The sequence below is a fragment of the Rhipicephalus sanguineus genome, chromosome 11 (genome assembly GCF_013339695.2).
Source record: "Rhipicephalus sanguineus isolate Rsan-2018 chromosome 11, BIME_Rsan_1.4, whole genome shotgun sequence".
In the NCBI taxonomy this organism is placed as follows: domain Eukaryota; kingdom Metazoa; phylum Arthropoda; class Arachnida; order Ixodida; family Ixodidae; genus Rhipicephalus; species Rhipicephalus sanguineus.
In genome coordinates this window covers 120,289,826-120,313,429 of record NC_051186.1, presented here as the reverse complement: position 1 = coordinate 120,313,429, position 23,604 = coordinate 120,289,826, and the positions used below count along the sequence as shown (strand labels likewise).

The window sequence follows — 23,604 nt, the reverse complement described above, 5'->3', positions numbered from 1 at the left end:
TCTCACTAAAGCAATTCGCCGCCAGCTTGCATCAGTGCGATAACGGCAACGTTGAATACTAGACAGCTAGCGTGCAGCATAATAGGTGCCGGAAACATCGTGCAAATACATCTGCGATGTCGTCCCAGTGGTGGTGATGAAAGGAAGATGTGTAGTTACGAAAATCTTACCTCCCTTCCGCGTGGGTTTATTCGTTCGCTAACAGTTATCCTTTCTTTGAAACTGCTTCGCGAACGGTTAAGAAAAAGCTGCGCACGAAAAGCGCTATTGGCCGTACCTTCGTACGTAAAAATGGCAAGCAACAACGCGGCAGCGTAGGTTGTCAGGAAGTGGCTCATGCTTTAAGATCATACCAACGAGATTGTACTGTATTACAAACGCAGTGAAACGGTGCCTCTCGTGAGCTCTTTTTGTCCTAAACGCAGACGTCACAGGCGCTCGATTTAGAATGCTACACAATTAAAACACACTAAATACGAAACGAATGTAATTGCAGATACCACCTATGGCAACGCTCACGATCATTTTAATGACGCGTCGGTGCCCCAAGATTCGTACTTGGAGGCTCGATCGCTTTAAAGTGCATGGAAGCTATAAGATTAGGTATGGCATATTCATCACGTTGCTTTCCCAGCGGGGGACTTGTTTGAGAACGTGCGTGGCACTTGCAAGGATTAGTCGTGCATTGTTTCAACACAAACGGTCATGTATGGTACTTCTCGTTAGCGAAAATGTCGAAGTAATTTCTTGATAACCGCTGTACACAGGCTTTTGACTATCATTCTTGTTAACCAACGCAATGTTGGCCACTCGCGATCGCCACTTCTTTGTAGGCTGACAGGACGCTTGTCGCGTTTGTAAGGTCGAGTTTCATCATAGGAAATGTTTAGCAAATTAGCAAAACGCCTTATGTTTCTATACGTTTTAAGCACAGATGCAAGATACTACAATTATTAATTAGAACTAACAGAGAAGAAACCCAAGGAAAGTATAGGGATTGGGGAAAGTACAGAGGATACTACAATTATTATATCCTATGCGACACCTTCTATATCTCCTAGAATACATCGACACATTGGCAAATATCTTATCATAGGTCATGACCAGAGGTCTCAAACACGCGGCCCGTGGGACAGATGCTGCCCGCGGACCTTCCGCTAGCTGCCCAGAGCCGGACCCCACATCACTGTCTTCATCCCATATATTTTTAATTTTCTTCGTATGTTCATGAGCTACACAGATGAGACTGGTCTCAAGGATTTTTTTTTCGGGAGGCACCCCATGCGGTCAGCATGTGATGACGCATAACCATCGACATTAACAGTGGTCATCAACCTGACGTGTCTTTCCTTGCTTGAACACCACGCGCTCGGCACTTTCAGGTCAAGAATGGCGGGCGCGCTATCCGTGTAACATAGCATTCCTGATAGTAAAGTGCTGACTTCTCAGAGTTTTTAAGCAAGCACTCGCAAGGAAACACGCCAGACGATTGTTGTGGGACGAAATGGGCACATGTGTTCAATGCATCTCTTAGTCGAGCCTCTAATAAATGCAGCAAGAAATAAAAAAGCCATAATTAAGCAGGTGTCTTATGTTTTATTATGATGTGTGGATGCTTGTTCCAGCTCCGTAATCTGAAAAAAAAAAAAAACGAAAGAATAAACGTCACCGGAAGTCGCTGAATTCCGACACCACAGCATGCAGGCACCACACTAACACCTTTTGTTCAATCTTTTGTTCTACCATTGTATCGGCCCTCCCGCATGAGCCAAAAATGTTGGCCTGCAGTATCTTGAAATAAATAAATTAATTAAAATAAATCTCTTTATTTCTCCACAAGTTTTCTCAGAAAAACAAAAACGCTGCAGACATGAATAAGGCCATTTCCGCGTTTCTTCCGTAAGTTCTAGACTTCACATGGATCACCTGACTGTAAACCACTTTGCACCCTTAAGGGGGTTTCAAGCGAGCAAAACACCCTTTTGCCTAACCAAAATTTGCAAAAATTAAGGTGTAAGGGTGTTTTCCTTCCGCAAAATAGCCTTTAAGGGGTAATGCTCCAACTAAACACTCTTTAGGAGTTAAGGGTGTTATGTGTTATCGAAACACCCATGGCCCATACCACAGCGTGCCAGATGATAACTGGGACTCGCTGATTAAAATGTCGTTGGATCTTCGGCGAGTTTAGATTAAAAGATATGTCTCTTTTAGGGCTATCTACAAGCGTACCATAAATTTACGCATATTCTCTTAATGTTTAATGTTGATTTATACGGGACATAAATATCTCCGCCGGCACTGAACGGCGGCTTAAGATACTATGGCTATATATACCAGGTGGTCAGTGTAAGGCTGTGTAGCACGACCGCTCCGTCCATGTGGTATTTCACAATACGCTCTGTTGTGTGTGCAGTGTGGCGCGTGCGTACACCTTCTATGCTGATGTCATCTAAAATTGCATGTTCCCTGACTGCTAGATTTTTTTTCACATTTTTCAGTGATAAGGGTGTTTAGGCCATTGGAAACACCCTCTGGTACGGGTGTTTTGATACGTGAAAACACCCTTTTCCTAGGGTGTAAGGGTGTTAGTTATAGACACGGCAAGACCCCCTTAAGGGTGTAAAGTGGTTTACTGTGTGCCTGATTCGTAATATCGGAACACCAACGGACGTGACATAACAGCGCAATCAATGGGAAAATAGGTGCCGTCCAATTTCGCATTTTGGCCATAGTCTCCTCTTTGCAAAAGCTACCGATCTCAAAGATCGGTAGCTATGAGCGCCACCAGATACAACTGCGCGTCGAATAAACGACATCGCTGCCACGCCTCACGTGTCACGTATATACCTGAGCCTCCTAGGTCCCCAGTAAAAACCAGAGTAGAACACCAATGGTTCGGAAGCAGGATAAAGTGGTAACATCCAGATGCTTGAAAAGTGCAGATAACTTCAGAAACAACAGGCTACAGTTCATAAACGGCCATACATACCACCATGCATGCATTTAGTTCAAATACTAATCAAGAAAATTTCGCTAGTGACTGAATTATTCATTCTCACTTATCCCGCTAAGAACTGCCTCCCATTTTCGCGTTGTTTTCGTCGCATGTACCATCTGGCCCTTGGAGATACGCTTCCAAATAGAGTACCCCAGTTTAGAAAGTACAACCATGCCACATATGCCATGTGTAAATCTTAAAAGTTACGTAAGCAAAAACAAAAGCACCCTGCATTTTCTCACCAATAATTACGAGGCTATATTTAAAGGGACATAAGCATCCTGCACTTTCCCACCTGAAGTGTAGACACTCGCTAGGACGCCAGCAGCGTCGCAAAGGTCAGGTATCCCGTGTGGCCGGGAATCTGCAAGGAAGGTATGGCCGCCTGGAAGCTGAAGCCCTGGGCCGCAGTAGCCAGGTCTTCTGGGTGGCCACGACGCTTCTTGCCTCTTCTTGTTTCGCCGGTAGCTTTGGCTTCGCCTTCAGCTCCAGCTTCGGGTGCATCTGGTGATTCGGACGGCTCCTCCACAACAGCCATCGCATCTCCCTCCGTAGTTTGGAGTACCTCGGCTGTCGCATGCTGGAAGTTAACAGACGTGACGTTTAAATGAGGTGTTTCAGCATGCACTAGCATCACTATTATAATGAGAGATGTTCACTCATACCACTGCTACTGTAGAATGGGTGAGCTACTTGTGCATCTACTCTTATAAAGGCAAGCCAACAACCACAACCGTTGTCATGTCGCACAGCCTTCAATACGGGAGGCAATGGGTTCGATTCTCTGCGCCATCAGGCATGCAACAGTTTTTCTAACGAGTAGAGACCGGCCTGGTGCTCGGTGGTGTGGATAGTCATTTTGAGAAGGTGACCTCTCTTTTCCAAGCTCTTCTCTCTTTCACTTCTACTGCCCCTGCTTTCGGGTGGCACTTAGAAACGCCTATTACCTCTGTTTTGGAATGAGCGACGAACCGATATTATTGAAAATCTGGTCTACACTTGGCCTCGATACGACATCCAGCGCACCTCTGTACAGATTAGACTATATCGACTGGGTTTTATTTCCATAAACGAGAATTCTTGCAGAATGGACCCAACTACCACTGGCGGAGAAGGTTCTTCGTGCACTAATGCTGTTTTCGAGGACCACCTGGCTCGGGAACCTACTGTAGTCCGGCTTGAGTGGAGCGTTAACTAGCTCCTTCTTCTTCTTTGTTTTGTTTTTTATTGTGATGGCGATTATATGGAAACTCTCGGCGGGATTTTGGCGCCGCCGTCACATTTAGTATAAATTCAAACTCCATAACATCGCCCCGCACGTCGTATGTTCTACGTGCCAGTGAAAGCTCGCGAGCGCTACAGACGAACGCGGCTGAAACACAGACGCATGGAGCCGGTCATCTCCATCGCGCGAACAACGCATGCGATAACATCACCCCGCACGCGAGAGCTGCCGTAAATCGCTCCTCAAGCAGAGAAGAAACACCCCGGCTGTCTTTTGTCTCGCGAAATGCGCATGGCGATAGCAGCCGGAGGAGGGCGGGGGGACGGGGGGCTGCGCGTCTCCGCGAGGAAATGCGTACTTCTGCACGTGCTGAGCGCTCACCGCTTACTTCGCGTTGAAGCAATCACACCATGAAAACCACTTCGCTCGCTGGAGCGGCCGTATTCCCTTAGTTTCGTAATGTCAGATCGGGTCGCAAAGGAATTAGGTGCTAGCCTTGCTTCGCATAAAATACCAATTTGTTGCTATTGCATTCGTTGCTTCGCCCTTGTGGCGGAACCGACTTTTTTTTTCGATTCCACATTTCCTCGCTACCCAGGCAAGGTAGTTCAACTGGACATCGCCACCTGCTTGAACTACACATCTTTCCCCTTCTCATTTTCGCTCTATCTGTTTATGTTTACCCAAACAGGCGCAAGAATTCTTTAGAGAGGGTGGTGCGTTATTTGTAAACACCGAGCATGACACCAAGTTTTCCATGGCGTACACTGTAAAGCGCTTTGTGATACACAGCCCTGTGTCACGCAGACGTAGCTTGCAGTGCCTGGATGCACATATCCAAAGAGGGGTTTCTGTGTGCATCAACGATGCAACTGATACTTTTTCCGTGCCATGTCGGTATCCTGAATAAGGCAAGTGCGCTTCAGTAACACTAGGGATAGATAGGGCTCCGTGTTTTCGGATAAGTCCGAAAAAATCCGATTAAAAACTCGCCGGTAAAATCTTTGACAATTCGGATTTATCCGATAAACTCGGATTTCAACTGCCAATACGACCGTTAAAATTGTAAGGATTTCCCTGTGGCTTTGTGCTACAAGCGAGTGGTCATCAATTCCCCATTCTAAACCCTTCCGACACCTTGTGGGATTCCGCAGAACCATTTTGCAACCGTATGTTCCGTTCTTTATCGAAATGTCATGTTCTAAGCGGTCATTGATACACCGACCGGTTTGGCCGATATTAGCTTTACCTTATGTCAAGGGTGTCTCGTAGACCGCATCCATACCGCACATTTAACAAACGGCTTGTCGCGCACGGGGCGATAGGTGTCAACGTACTTAAGGCGCATAAAATATACTATAGTAAGGCTCCCGGCCGGCAGGGGCGCGAGACATCTTGATATGCATGTGCGGTCCCCTGGCGGCACTGACCGTGGCACGCCAGACATGGAATGTACGGACCTTGCGTCCTTGCTTCTACTACGGATAAGCTTTAAGGTTGCAATACGCACAAACGTAGATGATTCGCATTCAAGTATTTGTGTTTGTGTGCACATGTATTTGTGCCTTCACACCTTCCAGACATATCCAAAATACGCTTCGTGTGTTTTCATGTTTTCCTGTTCGGATATTACTTCATGTAAGATATTGGAGTATTGAGGATAGCGAAAAATTAGACTCCAAGTTTCAGAGAATTTGGCATCTACAAAAAATAAGCTTCAAAAAAAGCCAAAGTTCAAATAAAATGATACACACCGAAAAACACCCTCAAAATTTCAACAAAAATAAACTCCGAAAACACGGAGCCCGAGCGATAGACCAAGCTTGGCATTCATTCAGCACAGCACCTCTCGCAAAATTATTCCAGCCTGGGGTGGTTCAAAGAATATTATTACAGGAACAGAGCTGCACACCCTCACAGCTACAAGTGTACCGTTTCTCGGCGCCACCTCAGAATTGCCGTAGTATAAAATAGGCTAGAATAGGCGCTACAAAAATGAATGATGCAGTGTTTAGAAAGTGCAAGAAGCTCAAACTTGCGCCGTACTTGTCTTTTACTTTCTTGCCTTGTGCGGTACTACCAAAAATCTGCTTACAGTCGTAGCACACCTATCTGCCCTTCCAGAAGGACGCTAGCTTATTCATCAAATTTAAATCAATCACATCTTCAAGTGGTTCCTTATAACACTTCAACCGTAACATATCATTTTATACAACTTAAGAAGTCCGGAGAGTCCCCGCCCCGATGACCGAAGCGCAGCACCCGATCGCTTCCGCGACTAAAGAAATAGACCCGCTCATGCACTCGACAATGTTCTGCGAAGGCGGGGTCACCGGCCGCCCCGCTTGTGACGTCAGTCTGTAGTGTGCGCCCATTGGTGGAGGTTTGTGTGCATCTGCCTTTGAAGAGCAATGGACGCGGACTTCTCAAGTTGTATTCGACCAAAGTAACCAACACGAACGACATGCATGCGCACGTACCTCTCCTTTCTTCGGTGCCTGTCCTCCGGATGGCGCCCTGCACGTGTCCCGGATGTCGGCCATGACCACTTGCTTCACCTCGTAAGGCCGCTCGAGACACTCTAACGTGACCACGTCCACGAAGCCACGGGCACGCAGCGCCTCACACGTGCGCTGCACTTGTTCCACGCACGGCGAGAACGAGCAGAGCCGACCTCCTGCGGGAGAAAAACGTGGAAAGCGTTGTTAGTTCAACTGAGTTTAACAGGAGGAAAGAACGAAGAAAACAAAAGGGAGAAGGCGGCGAGGTTGACCAGAAACCTGTCCGGTTCACTACCCTATGCTGGAGATAGGAGAGAAGTAAGAAAATAAATCAGCAAAAAATTGAAGGACGCTTTGTAAGTTTAAAGTGTGTTCGGCAAAAGCCTGTGGCCATTCGACTCCGCCGCTGGACGCCGCCGCCGCGTTGCGCAACTGTTGCGCAACGCGCCACTGTTGCAAAGCGCCGTTGCGCCATCACGTGATTGCTGAGAGTGTGAGGGGGAGAGGCCACAGCTGGCACCATGCCAGGGCACGGACGGACGGACGGACACCGCGAGTATGAGACATTACAGGCATTCGCCTTAATAATTGCGCTGACGTGTATGTGTCGGGAGTGACTAAGGCTTTTCTGCGCCAGCCACAGGGTAATCGAATTGTACTAGTGTGGTAAATGCGGCATGCGCTACAATGCGTAAAGCTTACTGAAAAAATATGTTCCACCTAAAAAAACAGATCACGTCAATCAGGCACCAGAGCATCATCCCCTAAAATTAACATCGGGTGAGATGGTATGCGTATATTGTACAAAACGCGGAAGTGTTTTTGTCTATGTGTTTCGACATGCGGACACACAATTAAAATGCGTCTTACTGTTAATGATTCATGGCACTTATCGCATGTTGGCTGTTCCTGCACTGTTAATAAGTATTTGTAAGCCTAATTGAAGTTGGTAATTTGCATGACTATGATGGGTCCAAGCAATAAATACCTATGAATGCTCATATAACTTCAAGAGGTCAGATGGCCAAGGCAGTTTAATGTGGTAAAGTATTCTCTCAAACCACTAAGTGTGTTAATGTCACGGTAACATGTTACTTACGCGAAAGGAAAATGAAGCCACAAAGGTGGTAGGTAAAGTGAGCTCGTTTGTACGCTGCTTTATTTTTTTTTTTTCATGGACAGGTGCAGCTAAGTGGCAGCACAGAATGACCTCATGATTTGTGGACGTCCACTGCATGCAGGCACTGCGGAATCAGGGCGTCGATGAAACATATATAGAAATGCTGGAAGAAATCTACAGCGGCTCCACAGCCACAATAGACCCCTATAAAGAAAAATTCGGCACATACCACTTACCGTGGGAATCCATGTTATGCGAAGCATGCGGCGGGAAGGTGACTGTGGCGTAATTTTTTACGTTGAGCGAAACGTTACGAAATGACGCTAAAGATATGTGCAAACGGTATATGCACACACATATGTTGAAGAGTCGCACATGTGTTATTAACCAGTTGTTTACAGTTGCGCAACGATGCCAACAGCAACATGGGTATTAACAACACCAGACGCGGTAAGCTGATATGTAGTGCTTATACTTGTCCGTTATGATAGAGAACGCACGCACGTTTCACGAAACCTTGTGCATGTGTGGAAAGGGGTTCTTGAGAGTTGTCAGGCAGATGGCGGCGAGCGGAATGTCTTTGTTATTGTGATTGATGTGCGCAACGCAGACCTCGCCGTTTCCACTGCTTGTCTGTGTGTGTTCTGTGTCTGGCGGCCGGCGAAGTGGGATGCAGCCTACGTTGAAGTTGCACATCACCGTGTTCTTACATGTGCCCACGGCTCCGCACCTGCAATGAAGCCGCTTGCTGTGGACGACACAGTGGGCTCTTCGCTCTAGGTTTCAGAAAGTGCTAACACGCCAGTTTCTGTGAGGAGAGCGTCTTTTTCGAGGTCGTGCACGTGCGCGTGCACAGACTAGAGCACTGCACGGGCCCGGGCCGGCCCGAAAGCCCGGGGCCGGCCCGGCCCGCGGGCCGGGCCGGGCCATCCGAAGCGTTTTTCGGCGGGCCCGGCCTGGGCTCGGGCTTCATAAAGCGGGCCCGGGCCGGGCCCGGGCCGTAAAATCCGGCCCGTGCAGTGCTCTAGCACAGACTGTACGTTGAGAGCGGCGAGCGTGAGGTGATTGCTGTGATTGTGGCATCGAATGAAGGTGGTAGCCCAGTCCAAGACAATGTCTAGAGGCCTTTTTGCTAGCCGGATAATGTCGTCGACAGACTGACTGTCGATTGAGCCGGAGACATATCGGAACCTGAAGACACCTTTTGCGTTGGTGAGGTACAGGTCGTCGAGGCTTGTAGCCCTGGAAAGTGCTACGTACAACAACTTCAGTGGTTGGCGCTTATCGTATCCGTAGACAACCTGGGCGTATGTGGCCCTTCGTGACTTATATATAGTTATGGCGATTGCTTGCGCAAGGGGAAACTGTGTCCTCTTACACGAGATATTTTAGGGGCGAAGCTCCTTATGCCGTGGGTCTGTCCATCCTCCGTTTGTTTGTAGCGTTGTAGTAGCCACCTCTAGTTCATGAGAAGCGCGCGTTCTGGTATGCAGTAGAAGAAGACGACGTTGACGAGTGAGACTCTCGTGCGTATTCGCCTGTGTGGCATTCTTTCTTCTTTACTACGTCTCGTATTTCAACGACACCCGAAGACAACATTTCAGAAGTAACACGCCATGAGGCTCCCTCTTGGCACGCTTCTCTTTAGCTCGGAGTCGCCAGATGGAAGACAAGGCTGCGGAACGGAGGGCACGGAAGGCGGCGGTAGCGCGCGCTCGCAGACAGAATCGTGAGGTGAGAGCCCGCGATGCCGAAGCTGCACGTCAACGCCGCGAAGCAAATTCCGCCGTTCAAGCCCGCGAGGCCGAAGCTGCTCGACAAGCTGCACGGCTGCGGCGAGAAGACCCCGCCGTTCGAGCCCGCGAGGCCGAAGCTGCTCGACAAGCTGCACGGCTGCGGCGATAAGACCCCGCCGTTCGAGCCCGCGAGGCCGAAGCTGCTCGACAAGCTGCACGGCTGCGGCGAGAAGACCCCGCCGTTCGAGCCCGCGAGGCCGAAGCTGCTCGACAAGCTGCGCGGCTGCGGCGATAAGACCCCGCCGTTTGAGCCCGCGAGGCCGAAGCTGCTCGACAAGCTGCACGGCTGCGGCGCGAATCGGATCTTCAAAATGTGAAGGATCGTGAAGCGGTGAGAAAGCGCGCGTACCGGCAGGCAGAGCCCGAGGCTGTGCGAGCACGTGGAGTGGCTGCAAAACGCATCAGGCGGACTCTGCCCGAAGGCGCCGACGCGCGCTTCCAGCGGGAGTTCCTTGATAACAGTTTCGGCCATAGTTGCGGTGTGTGCGACAGATTGCGGTTCTCAAACCATCTAGTCACAATATCTTCCATCAAGAAGGACCACGCTCGCGCCAATGCCATCGCGGTGCTGCAGCGCGAGTTCCGCTTCGCCCCACTCATCATCATTCACCCCGTGGATATGGTGTGATTTTTCTGACGTATATCGTCATTGTGGTCGTTCGCATTAAAACGGGCACCCACTTCAATTGCACTGAGGGGTGTGCGGTAGTGATGTGCTTCGTTCTCACTGTGACGACAACGCCTACCGTGAACATTGAAAATTCAAGCTACAGTCGCACGAGGTTGCCGTGTTCGTCACGCTAGATGTACCACAAGGTGCCCATGTTTCCATTAACGAGGCCGTCGCTTTCGTCGATGTTGGCCGTGATCATGTACGGCTTGCCGATGCTCAGGCAAATTGAGGCAGGCAGGCCACCCGTGTAGCTTGCGTTCATCTTGACCACCTTAGTCAGGGCATCCCTGTGTACCTGCTCGTTCTCATAGGCGGTTATGTTATCGCATGCGGGATGACATAACACGTTGTCCGCAGCGTCCAGGCAACGTGCGTTTCAGCGGTCGACGTTCGCATTACTATTGTATAGCAGTATGCCGTCAGGGAACTTAGCGCCGGCTTCTTCGCGTGTCACAAAGCGGCTCTCAATCAATCTGACGTCTACTCGGTCAGCATGAGGCCATCTCCCAGCTTCATAAGAAATGAAGAGAACACTGCGTCATTCTGGCGGCACACGTGGACGAGTGAGCGTCTTCCAGCTCATCTCCCTGACTTGCCTTGCGTTTCAATGTGTATGTTCACGGTCACCTGTGGCACATATCCTCATAACATGAACTGCGGTATGCGGGTATGTGCCACACGTGACTGATGGAAAGGGTTTTATGACGTACGCGACAGGCGTTTTGCGTTATTCGTGTCATGACCAGTGAATCGTGTTCGTCATACACTGATCCCCTGGCATGCCAATTTTGGCATCCCAGACGTAGGCGGCTGATAGATAGATACGTAGATAGAGGTTCGCTAAGAAATGCTTCGCATTTAAAAGCGGCAAAATTACAATAAAGAAGAGTGTAAGGCCGGGAGACACTATCTCTCCAATGCTATTCATCGCGTGCTTACAGGGGGTTTTCAGGGCCCTAGATTGGAGAGTACCTTAGTTAACGGAGAGTACCTTAGTAACCTGCGATTCGCTGATGACATTGTATTAATGAGTAACTCCGGGGATGAATTGCAACTCATAATTACTGAATTGGACAAGGAAAGCAGAACGATATAGGTCTGAAAATTAATATGCACAAAACTAAAGTAATGTGGAACAATCTTGGCAGAGAACAGCGCTTTGCGAGACACTGGAAGTTGTAAGGGAGTACGTCTACTAAGGACAGGTAGTAACCGCGGAGCCAAACCATGAGACTGAAGCAACTAGAAGAATAAGGATGGCATGGAGCACATTCGGCAGGCATTCTCAAATCATGAATGGCAGTTTACCACTGTCACTCAAGAGGAAGGTATAGGCCTTGACAGCTGGTATGGTGGCGCTGCTGCGCTTCGACAATCAGCGCCGCTAGTAGCGGCCGCACGCGTGATCCCGTCGTGACATGTTGCGGGCGCTCTTTCCTGCCGCTGCAACTCCACTCTATGAAAGCAGAGCACTGACATTCCGGAACAAGCAGCGCGCGTTATTGTGTCAATTCTGCGGTACTGAACACGTAGAACGATATTTAAAAAAAAAAGCAGTCTTCTTCACGGCAATGACCTTTACGCCGGCAACCACGTTTACGGCGTTATGGCGGAAACTGTCTGCAAAGGGGCCCTTCGACGTCGTTGGCAAGTGTGTTGCTCAGATGAAGAGCATCGACTACGATCCGCCTTCAGCTAGGTTATCAAAGTTTAATCAAGATCTTGTATTATTTACATTCAATTAAAAGCATTCTTTTCATCTGTTACGCGAAGAGATTCCTTTGATTTTTGCATCCCCTCTCTTATTCAACAGGCGTCTGTTGATAGTTGGTGTTCGAGATAAAAGTAATTATGTTAGATAAAAGTAAAAGTAAGATAAAAGTAATTTCGTTCAGTTCCTCTCGCTTTTCACGTTCACTCGTTCCGTTTTCTACACATTTTCCCCAGTTATCGAACCAATTATACACTGTGGGAGCCAGCTGCATATGCAAGGCTGGGTGCCGAGAATGGTGCAAGCACGCCGCCGCCTTGGCTATGTTTGTCAACAAGTGCGAACGCACATCCTTCACAGATGCATGATGCGCCTAGCTCTGGCCATTGCGGCGTCCCGTTCTATAGATACGAAGATATATTGCGCTTCGTCGCAGGGTCACGCCATCGCATTTCCCATAGTAAGCAAGAAAAAGTGTCGGAACATATGGGCAGAGCGCCGGACTATCGAGCTTATCTCTTGGTCTAAGAAGTGGGCACTGCATATGCGAGTTCGATGTCTCGCAAGCTGCCGAGGGCCTCCATTGGGGCTAAGAAAAGGCAGAGCTTATGACCACGACGAACAAATATGCGCAAGTACCTTGATGAACTCGTTCGGCTAAGGCGGTAGGGTTTTCGCGTGTAGTACTTCTCTAAACAACATTTTACTCGTCAGTAGATTTAAAAAGACTTTACGGTATACAACCTGCGAATTCGTGCACGTGAGTACTGCTATTTGAACAAAGCCAGCGTTGAACCGGACTCCACCAAACAATAACGACATCCCCACTAAGATTTGCAGCACGTGTCAAACGGCTCGTTTGTCAGTTAACTTTCTTTATGCGGTGCTTCCACATTAAATTGGCGCTCACCTCTGCTCATGCTGAATGACCCTGTAAAGCAGCGTTTGAACCAGCAGTAAAAACTTCATTTAGGCCCATCGGCCCACCAGCTAACACACCGGAACAGATTAACGTCTTGTTTGAGTCAAGCGCCATTGGATCGAATTGGATTGGATGAAGGTGCCTCTGGTGCCTCTCCCAACATTAGGTCGCCAATACGGGCTTCGTTCTGCGTTAAAACGAGGCTAAAACTAGCGCAACCGAAAAATTTTGCGGTTACCGGGGGCGTTTTGGCGCAGCGTGGCGCAATTTCGAGAAATATCGCGGTTTTGGCGCAGCTAGGCGCAGAAAAACGAAATTGTATCAAAATGGCGCAATTGGCGCAGCTGTTGCATCCCTGGCTAAAGAATGAAGAGCGTCTGTTTATTTCGCACGTCGCACCACCCTTATCGAACGCTCTCATCGCTCGTTCTCGTGAGCGCTTTATGCAAATCCATAGAACTTTATCTTTTGGCAGCTTGCCGGCAGCGTTTCTACAGCTCTTATGACAGTGCCATACACGCAACGATACATAGTTCCACTCCTGTTTGACCGCAAATTTGCTTCGTCCCTTCGAGCTACTATTGTTCCGCCCGTACGCACCCGCTCTCAGCCACGACTGACTAGTAGGGCGCCGCGCGGCGAGCGGCGCCACTTGTTCATTCAAAACTGCGGCGCACTAGGTCTATATAACAGCTGCATCTTACCGGTACTTACTTACGGACCCGAAACCTGGAGTCTTACAAAGAGGGTTCAACCAAAACTGAGGACCACACCGCGAGCAATGGAAAGAAAATAATAGGTGTAACCTTAAAGGGGTGGTGCCATCAAATTTCGAGGCTATAACAAGCCTGTTGTGGGTTTCCTCTGTATGCAAGTACACTCCACACGAAGGGTCGGACACAGCAAACGTTTAGAATATATTTTAGTTAACTTCCAAAGTGTACCTAAATGCCCATTCTCCCGATCGAAACCAATCGCTAGCGCGCCAACAATGACGTAGATCTGTAGGATGGGCAACGAAAGTTGTAATGACGTCACACCAAATCCGCTGTAGTAACGTGGGTGACCACCGGACCTCCGCCACTTCCGCAACGTACGTACTGGCTGTAGTGAATTAGAATATATTCTAGTTCATTATAGTACTGGCAAAGCATCGGTTGCTACATCACTCGCCGAGTTTCGATAGCTTCCTGGCTAAGCGCGTCACAGCCTTGTGTGGTCACGTGACCACGCCTCCTACACTTCTACGTCACTGCACAACCACGGCGCCCAGAAACCGAAACCGAAAGTTGTCCACATCAAAAGGCGATATTAAATTATTTAGCGAGAATACATGAATCTTGGCGCTTGCATCATGCTTCCTGGAGCTATAGGAAACGCTTACAGCAAAGAACGCGCAAGCCACAAATTTGGTGGCACCACCCCTTTAAAGGACAAGAAGAGAGCAGAGTGGATGAGGGAGAGACAGAAAGTTAGGTGGGCACATGAGATTAAGAAGTTTGCGGGTATAACGTGGTCGCAGCAAGCACAGGACCTGCTTTATTGGCGGTACATGGGAGAGGCCTTTGCCCTGCAGTGAGCGCGCTCAGGCTGATGGTGATGATGGCCGCATCTGAATATTCTCTTTTGATCATTTAGTTTTCCTCACACACCTTCTCTCTATGTTCTCATGGAATTCTTCGCAGAACATCTGGCATGTATGTAATACGTATGTGTCAGTGTGTGTGTGTGTGTGTGTGTGTGTGTGTGTGTGTGTGTGTGTGTGTGTGTGTGTGTGTGTGTGTGTGTGTGTGTGTGTGTGTGTGTGTGTGTGTGTGTGTGTGTGTGTGTGTGGTGTGTGTGTGTGTGTGCGTGCGTGCGTGCGTGCGTGTGTGCGTGCGTGCGTGCGTGCGTGCGTGCGTGCGTGCGTGTGGTTTTAACTAACTTAGTTTCGGCAACCCAAGGGTAACACGCTTCAGCGTAACATACCGAGATGCAATAATAAGGAATGTTCACGACGAAAGTTTACTTCCCGTTCCACCTAATTTGTTTTCTAATGAAAGAATTCAACTCTCCCTCGTGGATGCAAAAATTTTCCCGTTCGAAATATTTTTGAGAAATGTAGCCAATTACCGAGCGCCATGGTTGAGCAGTTAGAATGGAATTACTTGCGGTACCGTTCGATTCGCACGTCCCCTTAAGTTGACTTTCCCGCATTGCCGCTCTTGCGTTTGCTGCAATCCTGCATCCTCTGATGACACTGTCACGAAGGCCGGCGTAATTGCTCAGGAATGCAATACATGACGCGAACAATTCTGCGCTGGTTCCAACTGACGGCGCCGTTGCGCGGGAGCAAAAGGAACTTGGTTTAGAGCGATGGCTCCCGGTACAAATCCACAAAACGTTCTTGTGCATGCATTTGGCCTTGAAGCTGAGCCTCCTCGTACGAGCGTCGTCATAGCAACGGACATGCGCACTTCTCTGCCAATGTAAGTTCCTTGAAGCGGCATAATTCTGAATGAGTTGCCTTTTTAATACTTTTTTTCCTCGAAAACACCGTGAAAATAAACGTGCCTACAACTGTGGTTGAGCGAAGTGTCACAAGATGTCGATACCACCGTCCGGTAACCCGGTAATCCGCACACCCCTTTGCGTTCACAGGAATACCGTAGACGCTAAAACCCTCTATTACGATTTTGTCACAGCGGTAATTGTAATTTATTTAAATTAAATTAGCTTAAATTCAGTTATCACCGTCGTTTGGTGGTTTGCGCAAAACGTATACAAACGTACAAGTTCGCGTATGTACGCAAACGTTTAAGTACGGGGAGCTAAAACTTTGCTAAAACGTGCGTTGCGGTAACGCGGCAAACGCAATCCGGTATTTCGGTAACGTGAAAAAGTACACGGACAAGCTAAAAACCTGTACTAACTGCCAGGTAGCCAAGACATTTCACACTTATTACCGCTCAATTGATCTACGGACAAGTCCGGGAACGCCAGCTCCGAGCGACCACCAAGAAAGCGACGCGGATGTAATTGTAGTTCGCGCCCGCGGGAATGGGTCTTGTCACGAACGCGTCGCGGGAAGAGAAAGAGGGCAGCAAAAACGTAGATACAATAAATTGAGGCTGAAATGAGAAGGTGATGGACGAGGCGGGGCGAGTGTCCACTCGAGCGGCAAATTACCTTCCGCGTCCTCGCGTACACCCAGCTGAGGATTATGTCTTCATCTTCTTCTCCCGCTGCCCGCACACGGTCACTCATCCGGCGAAGAAGGATGTCAAGCTGACTGATTGAGCTGTGGAGTTCTTCACGTTCACTTAGCGCACCTCTAAAACTTTAAACCGGTAAGACTAACTGGAGTTTTTATGCGGAATTCCAGATTCGTCAAACTGAGAGGGGAAAAGTTGATTACAGTACAGAACAAAACTGACATCCAAACTCCGACTCCCTTTGTTTATATTGCGTGGGAAACTCAGCGCCAGTACGCGGATATGCCATCCCCTCTGAATGTTTTTTTTTTTTTGCTTTTCTTTCTTTCAGTTTATCCGTTATGGTACAGTCATTTGAAACGCGGCACTTGAAGACAGCAGTAGCGCAGCCACGATTTCCGTAAGGGGGAGGCGGGGAGGTGAAATATCGACAAGATCACTTGTCAACGGCTCAAGGAAAGAAAAGGGGCCCCACTTCCAACCCGCGAAAGGCTAAGTCGCATCTTCTCTTCGCCTGAACCTCCTTCAGTGGAATTGTTGAACGCAGAGCCATTGAGCATGCGGTTTGCACTCCTTCGGTTGAGTGAATGCAATACATTTTTCAAAGTCAAGGAAATTATCTCAAGTCACCCGCGCAATCGCAATGATAACGTCAACAGAACCCTTGAAGGTACACGCTGAACACACCATGAGGAGAAGGACAATGGAGCAGTAAGGGGTCGGGGGAGGTTAAAGGGACACTAAAGGCAAATATTAAGTCGACGTTGATTGTTGAAATAGCGGTCCAGAAACCTCGTAGTGCTGCTTTTGTGCCAAGGAAGTGCTTATTTTGAAATAAAACCACGTTTTTAGTGGTCCGCATCGCGTTAGCGCGCTTCAAATCTCCCGCCTGAAAATACGACTTTCATACGTCACTGCTGCCGTGCCCAACGTTGCCCGCTTTTACTGCGCGGCCGCCGACACTAGTAGCAGCCGAGCGGAAGTAGCGGGACCCACAGCAGCAACAACGGCGCTGCGGCAAAGACTTGCTCGGATGGGCACATTCAAAGCCTTCACCAAGTTGCGGTTGGTCTCGTAATCCTCAGTACGCAGAGGTTTTGACTGTTTAGCACATTGGCGCAATTGCATGACACTAAGCCACTTCGAGCGTAAGGGTTCATTCCGCGGCACCCAGTGACAAGACACACCGGTTTCCTTGCTGCAGCACTGGCGTTGTGCACCATTCGGGCATCCGGCAATATCACACGCATGCGGCATTTTGTCGAACTTTCTGTCAGAGCGACTTTCACGAGCGCGCAAAACACGCACGGCAGTACGCGATCCCGAAACTACCACTGAGACGGGCGAGGCGCAGTTCGGCGAAAACGGAACCTTTGAACCACGCGTGCCGTTCCCCATGGCAACGCCACGGAGGTTTTGTTTTCCATGAATCAAGCAGAAACGAACAAACAGCATTTTATTACGTCTTTTGATGCTCGGAATGTTCTTTTTCTACTGCTGCTAGTTTGATTACTAGTGATTTATTGTAGGCCGACTTCCATACGTCATCGGGATCACTTCGAAAATGTCCCACTCGTGGCGCTCATCATGTGATACATTTAGCTTAATTTCTCGGTAAGTAGGGCACTGCTGTTGATAATATTGCCGTTTTAGAAGTTGTCATACATTGGGCTTTCACTCTGACATAAATTGTTATTTGCCTTTAGTGTCCCTTTAAGTCGGACTCATGTGTGTGTGTGGGGCGGGAGGGGGGGGGGTTGTCTATAACCCCCGCCCTCGTGCCGCCGACCGTGTTAGTGAGGGTGTCGGAACGAAATATTTTTCGTTTCGGTTTTAGTTTCGTTCCACCGCAAAGGAGTTGCGTTCCGTTTCTGTTCCGGAACGAAAAAAAGAATGTTCCGTAACGGTTCGTAAAGTTTTTTTTTTGTATGCAAAAGTTCGAAGTTAACAAACATTGCATTTGTGATATACTTACTTGCCATCCTCTTAAGAAAGTGGGACAGGGGTAAAACACGTTCATCCCACGTTCTTCAGAGGAGTGGAGGTTACTGTACCACGAATTCCTACCAACTAGCACAAACCAGTATACCCTTAAAAGTCATAGTATTTCAGGGGCGTAGCCAGAAATTTTTTCGGGGGAGGGGGGGGGGGGGTTAAACCATACTTTATGTATGTTCGTGCGTGCGTTTGTATGTGTGTGCGTGTATATATGCGCAAGCAAAATTGGAAATTTACGGGGAGGGGTGTTGAACCCCCCCCCCCCCCCTACGGTATACGCCCCTGTAGTATTTATTTTCTCAAAAGTCAATTACGAATTTTTTAGCCGGCTCGATGCTTTTGCCAAGGGAGTGAGCACGATCTCAGAAGCAGCGCGTCATTGAGTGTACTCTGCTGTGCGAGACCGCTGTTCTGATAAAAAAAACGCCAGGCCTGCGCGGAACACGCAGCAGTCACAGCGAAAGCTCGAAAAGCGGCCTTTCTGGAACCCGTTGTAGACTCCCTTGGGGAAACCAATACAAGTACACATGCAAGGTACCCACTATGCCCTAAATCATCGTAATTTTTATGAAGTGGCGAAGCACCCACTATGCCATTTCTCCTCATTCTTCGAAGAATCGTTGTACATGCTACACATCTGTGAGGCTTTACGTGCACTTTGTGCTATGACTGATGACGATGCAGAATTATGGCTGAGACTTTTGTAACGGGTTGGAAGCATTCAACGACCGACTCGTTGCGCAATTTGCATTGTGTGACGCCAGGTTGTTACTGTACTCTTTTGCCACGCTATATTACATATGTTAACACGATTCCTTGCCCGACATCACATCTGTATAGAGATTTTTTGCGAAGGAGTTACACGCGCCAGCGTAGCACTGTGGTGGAATACTCGACTGCCACGCAGAGGGCGGGGGTTAAATCCCATCCGACCCTAGAAATTTGTTTCTCATTTAATTTTTTTCTTATATCACGCGATAACGGTCACGGAAACCGGCGGCGGCGGACAACTATGGCGTCAAAATCAGCTGTTGTGATCTCATAACAGCTTTCGCTGTAACAAACTTCAGCGCCAACAATGCCCTGCCCATGCTGGCCTGCGTGACAGCCGCGCAAAAGGCCCCGCCACGGTGGTCTAGTGGCTATGGCGCTCGACTGCTGACCCGAAGGTCGCGGGATCGAATCCCGGCCGCGGTGGCTGCATTTTCGATGGAGGCGAAAATGTTTGAGGCCCATGTACTTAGATCCAGGTGCACGTTAAAGAACCCGAGGTGGTCGAAATTTTCGGAGCCCTTCACTACGGCGTCCCTCATAATCATATCGTAGTTTTGGGACGTTAAACCCCAGATATTATTATTAGGCACGCAAAAGTCCATTTGCTTTAATATAAACATCTCTGGTTGACACATTTTTCGATTTTCGCACAATTTCAACATATTGCTTTGGAATTCCTGCCTGAGGTACGCGCTAATACCGTACCCTGAGATATGCATAATTGCTCTCGTTGCATGACCTCAACTGTTCCAGATGGCCAAGTTTTCTCGTGAACCGAAAAACGATTGAAAAAATTTGGGTTTCACTCCGGAACGAAGTAATAAATAAAGTTTCGGTTACGTTTTCGTTCCGGTCAAAAATATCGTTCTTTTTTTCGTTTTTCGTTTTTGGTTTTCGTTCCGTTCCGACACACTGGTGTTAGCACTTGAATCGTAAGATGAATCACGAATACGTTTTACAATGCGACGCTTCGCGAGAGACTGCCAAGGTCCTAATGAACGTCATACCTTCTGCATCTCGTGTACGGTGCACGTCGTGGAAACGTTGCTGCGTTTCCACGATACCGAAATTGAAGAAGACGTTGTCATTACCACAGCACTGCAGACGTCACTGAACCGTCTTATCGGTTACCAATTTGTGCGAGAATATTCAAACGCACTTCCTCGAAGTGGCTTATAAAGCGACGATGGGTAAACAAGTCACGAGTGCGGACTGGAAGGCACATCCCATCGGTCGACCAGGGTGCTTGCAACAAAGTAACAGAGACGACGACGAGGCAGGCAAGCGGCCCCATTCATCTCGCCAAGGCTCTGCTTGCTCTGGACGACGCTGGGAAGCAATTAAAGCAGGCGGACAGAGTCTAGAACACAACCCGGCCGAGCCGGAACTACCGCGGGAGCTGATAGAACGAAGCAACTATAAATGAGCCAAAAATATACAGGACAGTGCATGCATAAGGTATCGATCCCACGAGTGATCGCCAGGTCAGAGCCTGCGTGCACTGCAGGTGAAGCTACAGCAGTGCAACCGAAAAAATACTAGAGTCTTTTAGCAAGTTACGGAAATGCGGTACGCAAATGCGGTAAGGCAGTACAGTAGCGTTCCTCCTTTCCCGCTGGTTGTGCTTTGGCCGCTCAACGACCGGGAAAGGAGGAGCGGTACCGTACTGCGTTACCGTATTTGCGTACCGTATTTCCGTAACTCGCTAAAACACACTGTTCTCGGCCAATGCGCTGTCTTTTAAAGGGACAATAAAGTCAAACAATGAATCGGTTTAGATCGATAAATTATACTCTGAGAACTCTAATATCGCTAATTTCACCATCATAGGCTTCCTAATAGAGGTGAAAATCAGTGAAAGCTTCATTTTTAAATTTCGCGCCGAAATCTCTGCGCGTGACGTCACGGATTTCAAAGTATCGTATTTGGCGACACTGGCGCAACTAAATTTCCTGGAACTTGATATGTTAAGTCTACGACCCCCTCAGAGGACAATGTCTTCTCGGGGGTCCATAGACTGATTAGGAATTTTACTGATTGGGAACTATGTAGATCCTAGTCAAAATCTATGACGTCACAGTGTTTGGTGAAAGAATTCCAAGATGGCGTCGCCACCCGCATTTTCTTTTTGCGTACTTTCTTGCTTACCAAGAGAGAGTCTTCTCGCAACAAGGGTGGCAATATTGGTATTGTGAAAGAGTAGTTTATTAATATGAAAAAAAAATATCGTTCTTTTCTTTAGTGTCCCTTTTAAGGTAACTTGTTGTGACAACTGAAAATTTTACTTTGTCCGCAGACTTCTTACCGCTTACGTTTTTACGGGTTACCGGAGCAGTATACGTGATAACCACGCTTGTAACGAAACCTGACCACGCAGAACCTAACGAGAGGTACACTAATGGCGAATTGCAATGGGAGAACAGGTGTACTCAAAAGCACGCTGAAAGTGCTCTCTTTAGAGCCGGCGTGTTTCAGCGGTCGAACAGGAGTAGGAGCACTGCCATCCAGTGGAAGAGCTAGAGCACTTCTGCTGCGCCGAGAGCAGTCAGAATCACTTTGAAGTGCTCTCGCCTGAAAGGCGGAGTAGGCAGAGTACGAAGATAGTCACGTAACTTTTAAGCATCACATTCTGCTTATTCGCTTTCATTTTGCTTCAGCCAGCCAATGTGAGCCAGCGAGCGCGGCGGCAATGGCAGCAACCATGCGTAGTTTGACGCCGCATTATTTATACGAGTAGCGACGATGACGACTACGAAGCAACGCAGCAATATCTTTGCCGGATACGTCGTTAGACAAACGTACGTAATTGCAAATGAGGTTAATGGCGCACATGCGACCGACAGATGTTAGCCTTATTTTGCTGCTGTCCCTGAGAGAATGCCGGAGCGTCGAATGTTTTGACCGCATGGTATATTCCTCCTCACTTGTTACCCTCTCACCTGCTCTCCATATGCGTGCCGCATTCCAATGGCAGATACAGTGGCCCATGCTCTCAGTGCTCTGCCCCCCACTCCTCACTGCACGACGCCCCTACTCCAGTCCTTTCAATGAAATTCGCCATAAGTTAACATTGCAGTGACTTACACTATACTTAACGGCTGGTGTAAAGCATTGCCATTTAGAGAATCAATAACTCCCAACACTTTCATATTGTTCTGTTTTAACGAAAATTTTATTGCGATAGAAATTATATGGGCACTTTCGGCTGGTTTTTCCAGTCGCCGTCATGTCCCGTATATATATATATATATATATATATATATATATATATATATATATATATATATATATATATATATATATATATACGGGCGGTCCGATAAGTACTTAGCCTTCAAAAGAAAAACAAAAATTTTGGAATGGTGTCGATTTATTTCTCAACATAGTCCCCTTTCAACTCTATACACTTGATCCAGCGATCCTCCAACTTCTTGATCCCGTCAGAAAAATACGTTTTCTCCTGAGCTGCAAAGTAGGCTTCTGTGGCGGCGATAACTCCTTCATTCGACTCAAATTTTTGTCCGGCGAGTGATTTTTTCAAGTTGGGAAACAAGAAGAAATCACTCGGGGCCAAATCTGGAAAATACGCTGGATGGGGCACCATTTCGAAGCCTAGTTCAACCAACTTAGCCATGGCGACGGCGCAGGTGTGAGCTGGCGCACTGTCATGGTGGAAGAGCACCTTTTTCTTCACCAAATCTCGCCGTTTTTTTTCGCAGTTCGGCGGTCGAATCAGCCCAGTAATTCAGCGTAGTAGGGTCCTGTCACCGTTTTTGCCCTTCTCAAGGTAGTTGACGAAGATCCCACCTTGAGAATCCCAGAAAAATGGTGGCCCATCACCTTTCCGGCCAATGCGACAGTCTTCGCCTTCTTCGGAGGCAGGTTTCCGTGTGCAGTCCATTGTTTCGACTGTTCTTTGTCTCTGGTGAGTACCAGTGGATCCATGTTTCGTCGACGCTCACAAAACGACGCAAGAACTTCCTTCGCATTATGCTTAAACAGCTTCAAACCACTTGCTCTGAAGTGGTCTCACGGACGCGCTTGTTGTCCGGAGTGAGCAAATGCGGCACCCATCGCGCCGACAGCTTTCTCATAGCCCAAAAATTTCATGCAGGATATGACCCACGCGGTCTTTTGAGATGCCTACTGTCTCAGCTATCTCGCGCACCTTCAGTCGGACGGTTCCTGCCAATACGAGGTCGTGGATTTTTTGCCACGTTATCGGCCGTGGTAGACGTTTGCGGGGCCCCTGGGCGAGGCTCATCAAAAACCAACGTGCGACCATGTTTAAACTCATCGAACCAATTTTTACGGTTGCCATCGAAGGAGAAGACTCACCATAGACGGCATCCAGTTGCTCTTTGATTTCGCTTCACGATTTCCCTTCCAAAAACAAAAATTGAATCACCGACCGATATTGCTCTTTTTCCATTTTTAACGGACACACGAACATCACCTGCTTCCTCAAGCGGCCAAAAACAAAACCCGCGAGCCCGATTCGACTGGACCTTACGCATGTGTCCCTCTAAGGGAGCGTACTTAACGTCAGTATATGTCCTCATTGCGATGAGTCGCGCTCCTCGCGGTGAGGCTAAGTACTTATCGGACCGCCCTCGTATTATAACAGCTACCAAGAAAAATAATTCAGAAAATTCTTTTCCAAAGCACGGAATCGAACGTGCGACCCTTCGC

At 48.3% G+C, this 23,604-nt stretch overlaps 1 protein-coding gene across 1 annotated transcript; it reads right to left on the bottom strand.

Moving 5' to 3' along the window:
* Positions 1-1,544: 1,544 nt before the first annotated feature.
* LOC119375344 (uncharacterized) lies at positions 1,545-22,813 on the bottom strand. The gene is made up of 4 exons (XM_037645522.2): positions 22,720-22,813; positions 6,704-6,900; positions 3,294-3,578; positions 1,545-1,634 (listed from the first exon to the last, which is right to left on the bottom strand). Exons 1-3 carry the CDS (start codon positions 22,811-22,813, stop codon positions 3,312-3,314), a joined length of 558 nt encoding a protein of 185 aa, XP_037501450.1. The 3' UTR covers positions 1,545-1,634; positions 3,294-3,311.
* Between the last annotated feature and the right edge of the window lie 791 nt (positions 22,814-23,604).

Coding starts and splice junctions, on each gene's coding strand:
- LOC119375344 (XM_037645522.2), bottom strand. CDS start 22,813: ATGGACTGCACACGGAAACCTGCCTCCGAAGAAGGCGAAGACTGTCGC. Junction 6,901..22,719: donor ATTTTTCTGGGATTCTCAAG/GTGGGATCTTCG, acceptor TTTCTCCCGCAG/GAGGTCGGCTCTGCTCGTTC. Junction 3,579..6,703: donor AGGCACCGAAGAAAGGAGAG/GTACGTGCGCAT, acceptor GTTAACTTCCAG/CATGCGACAGCCGAGGTACT.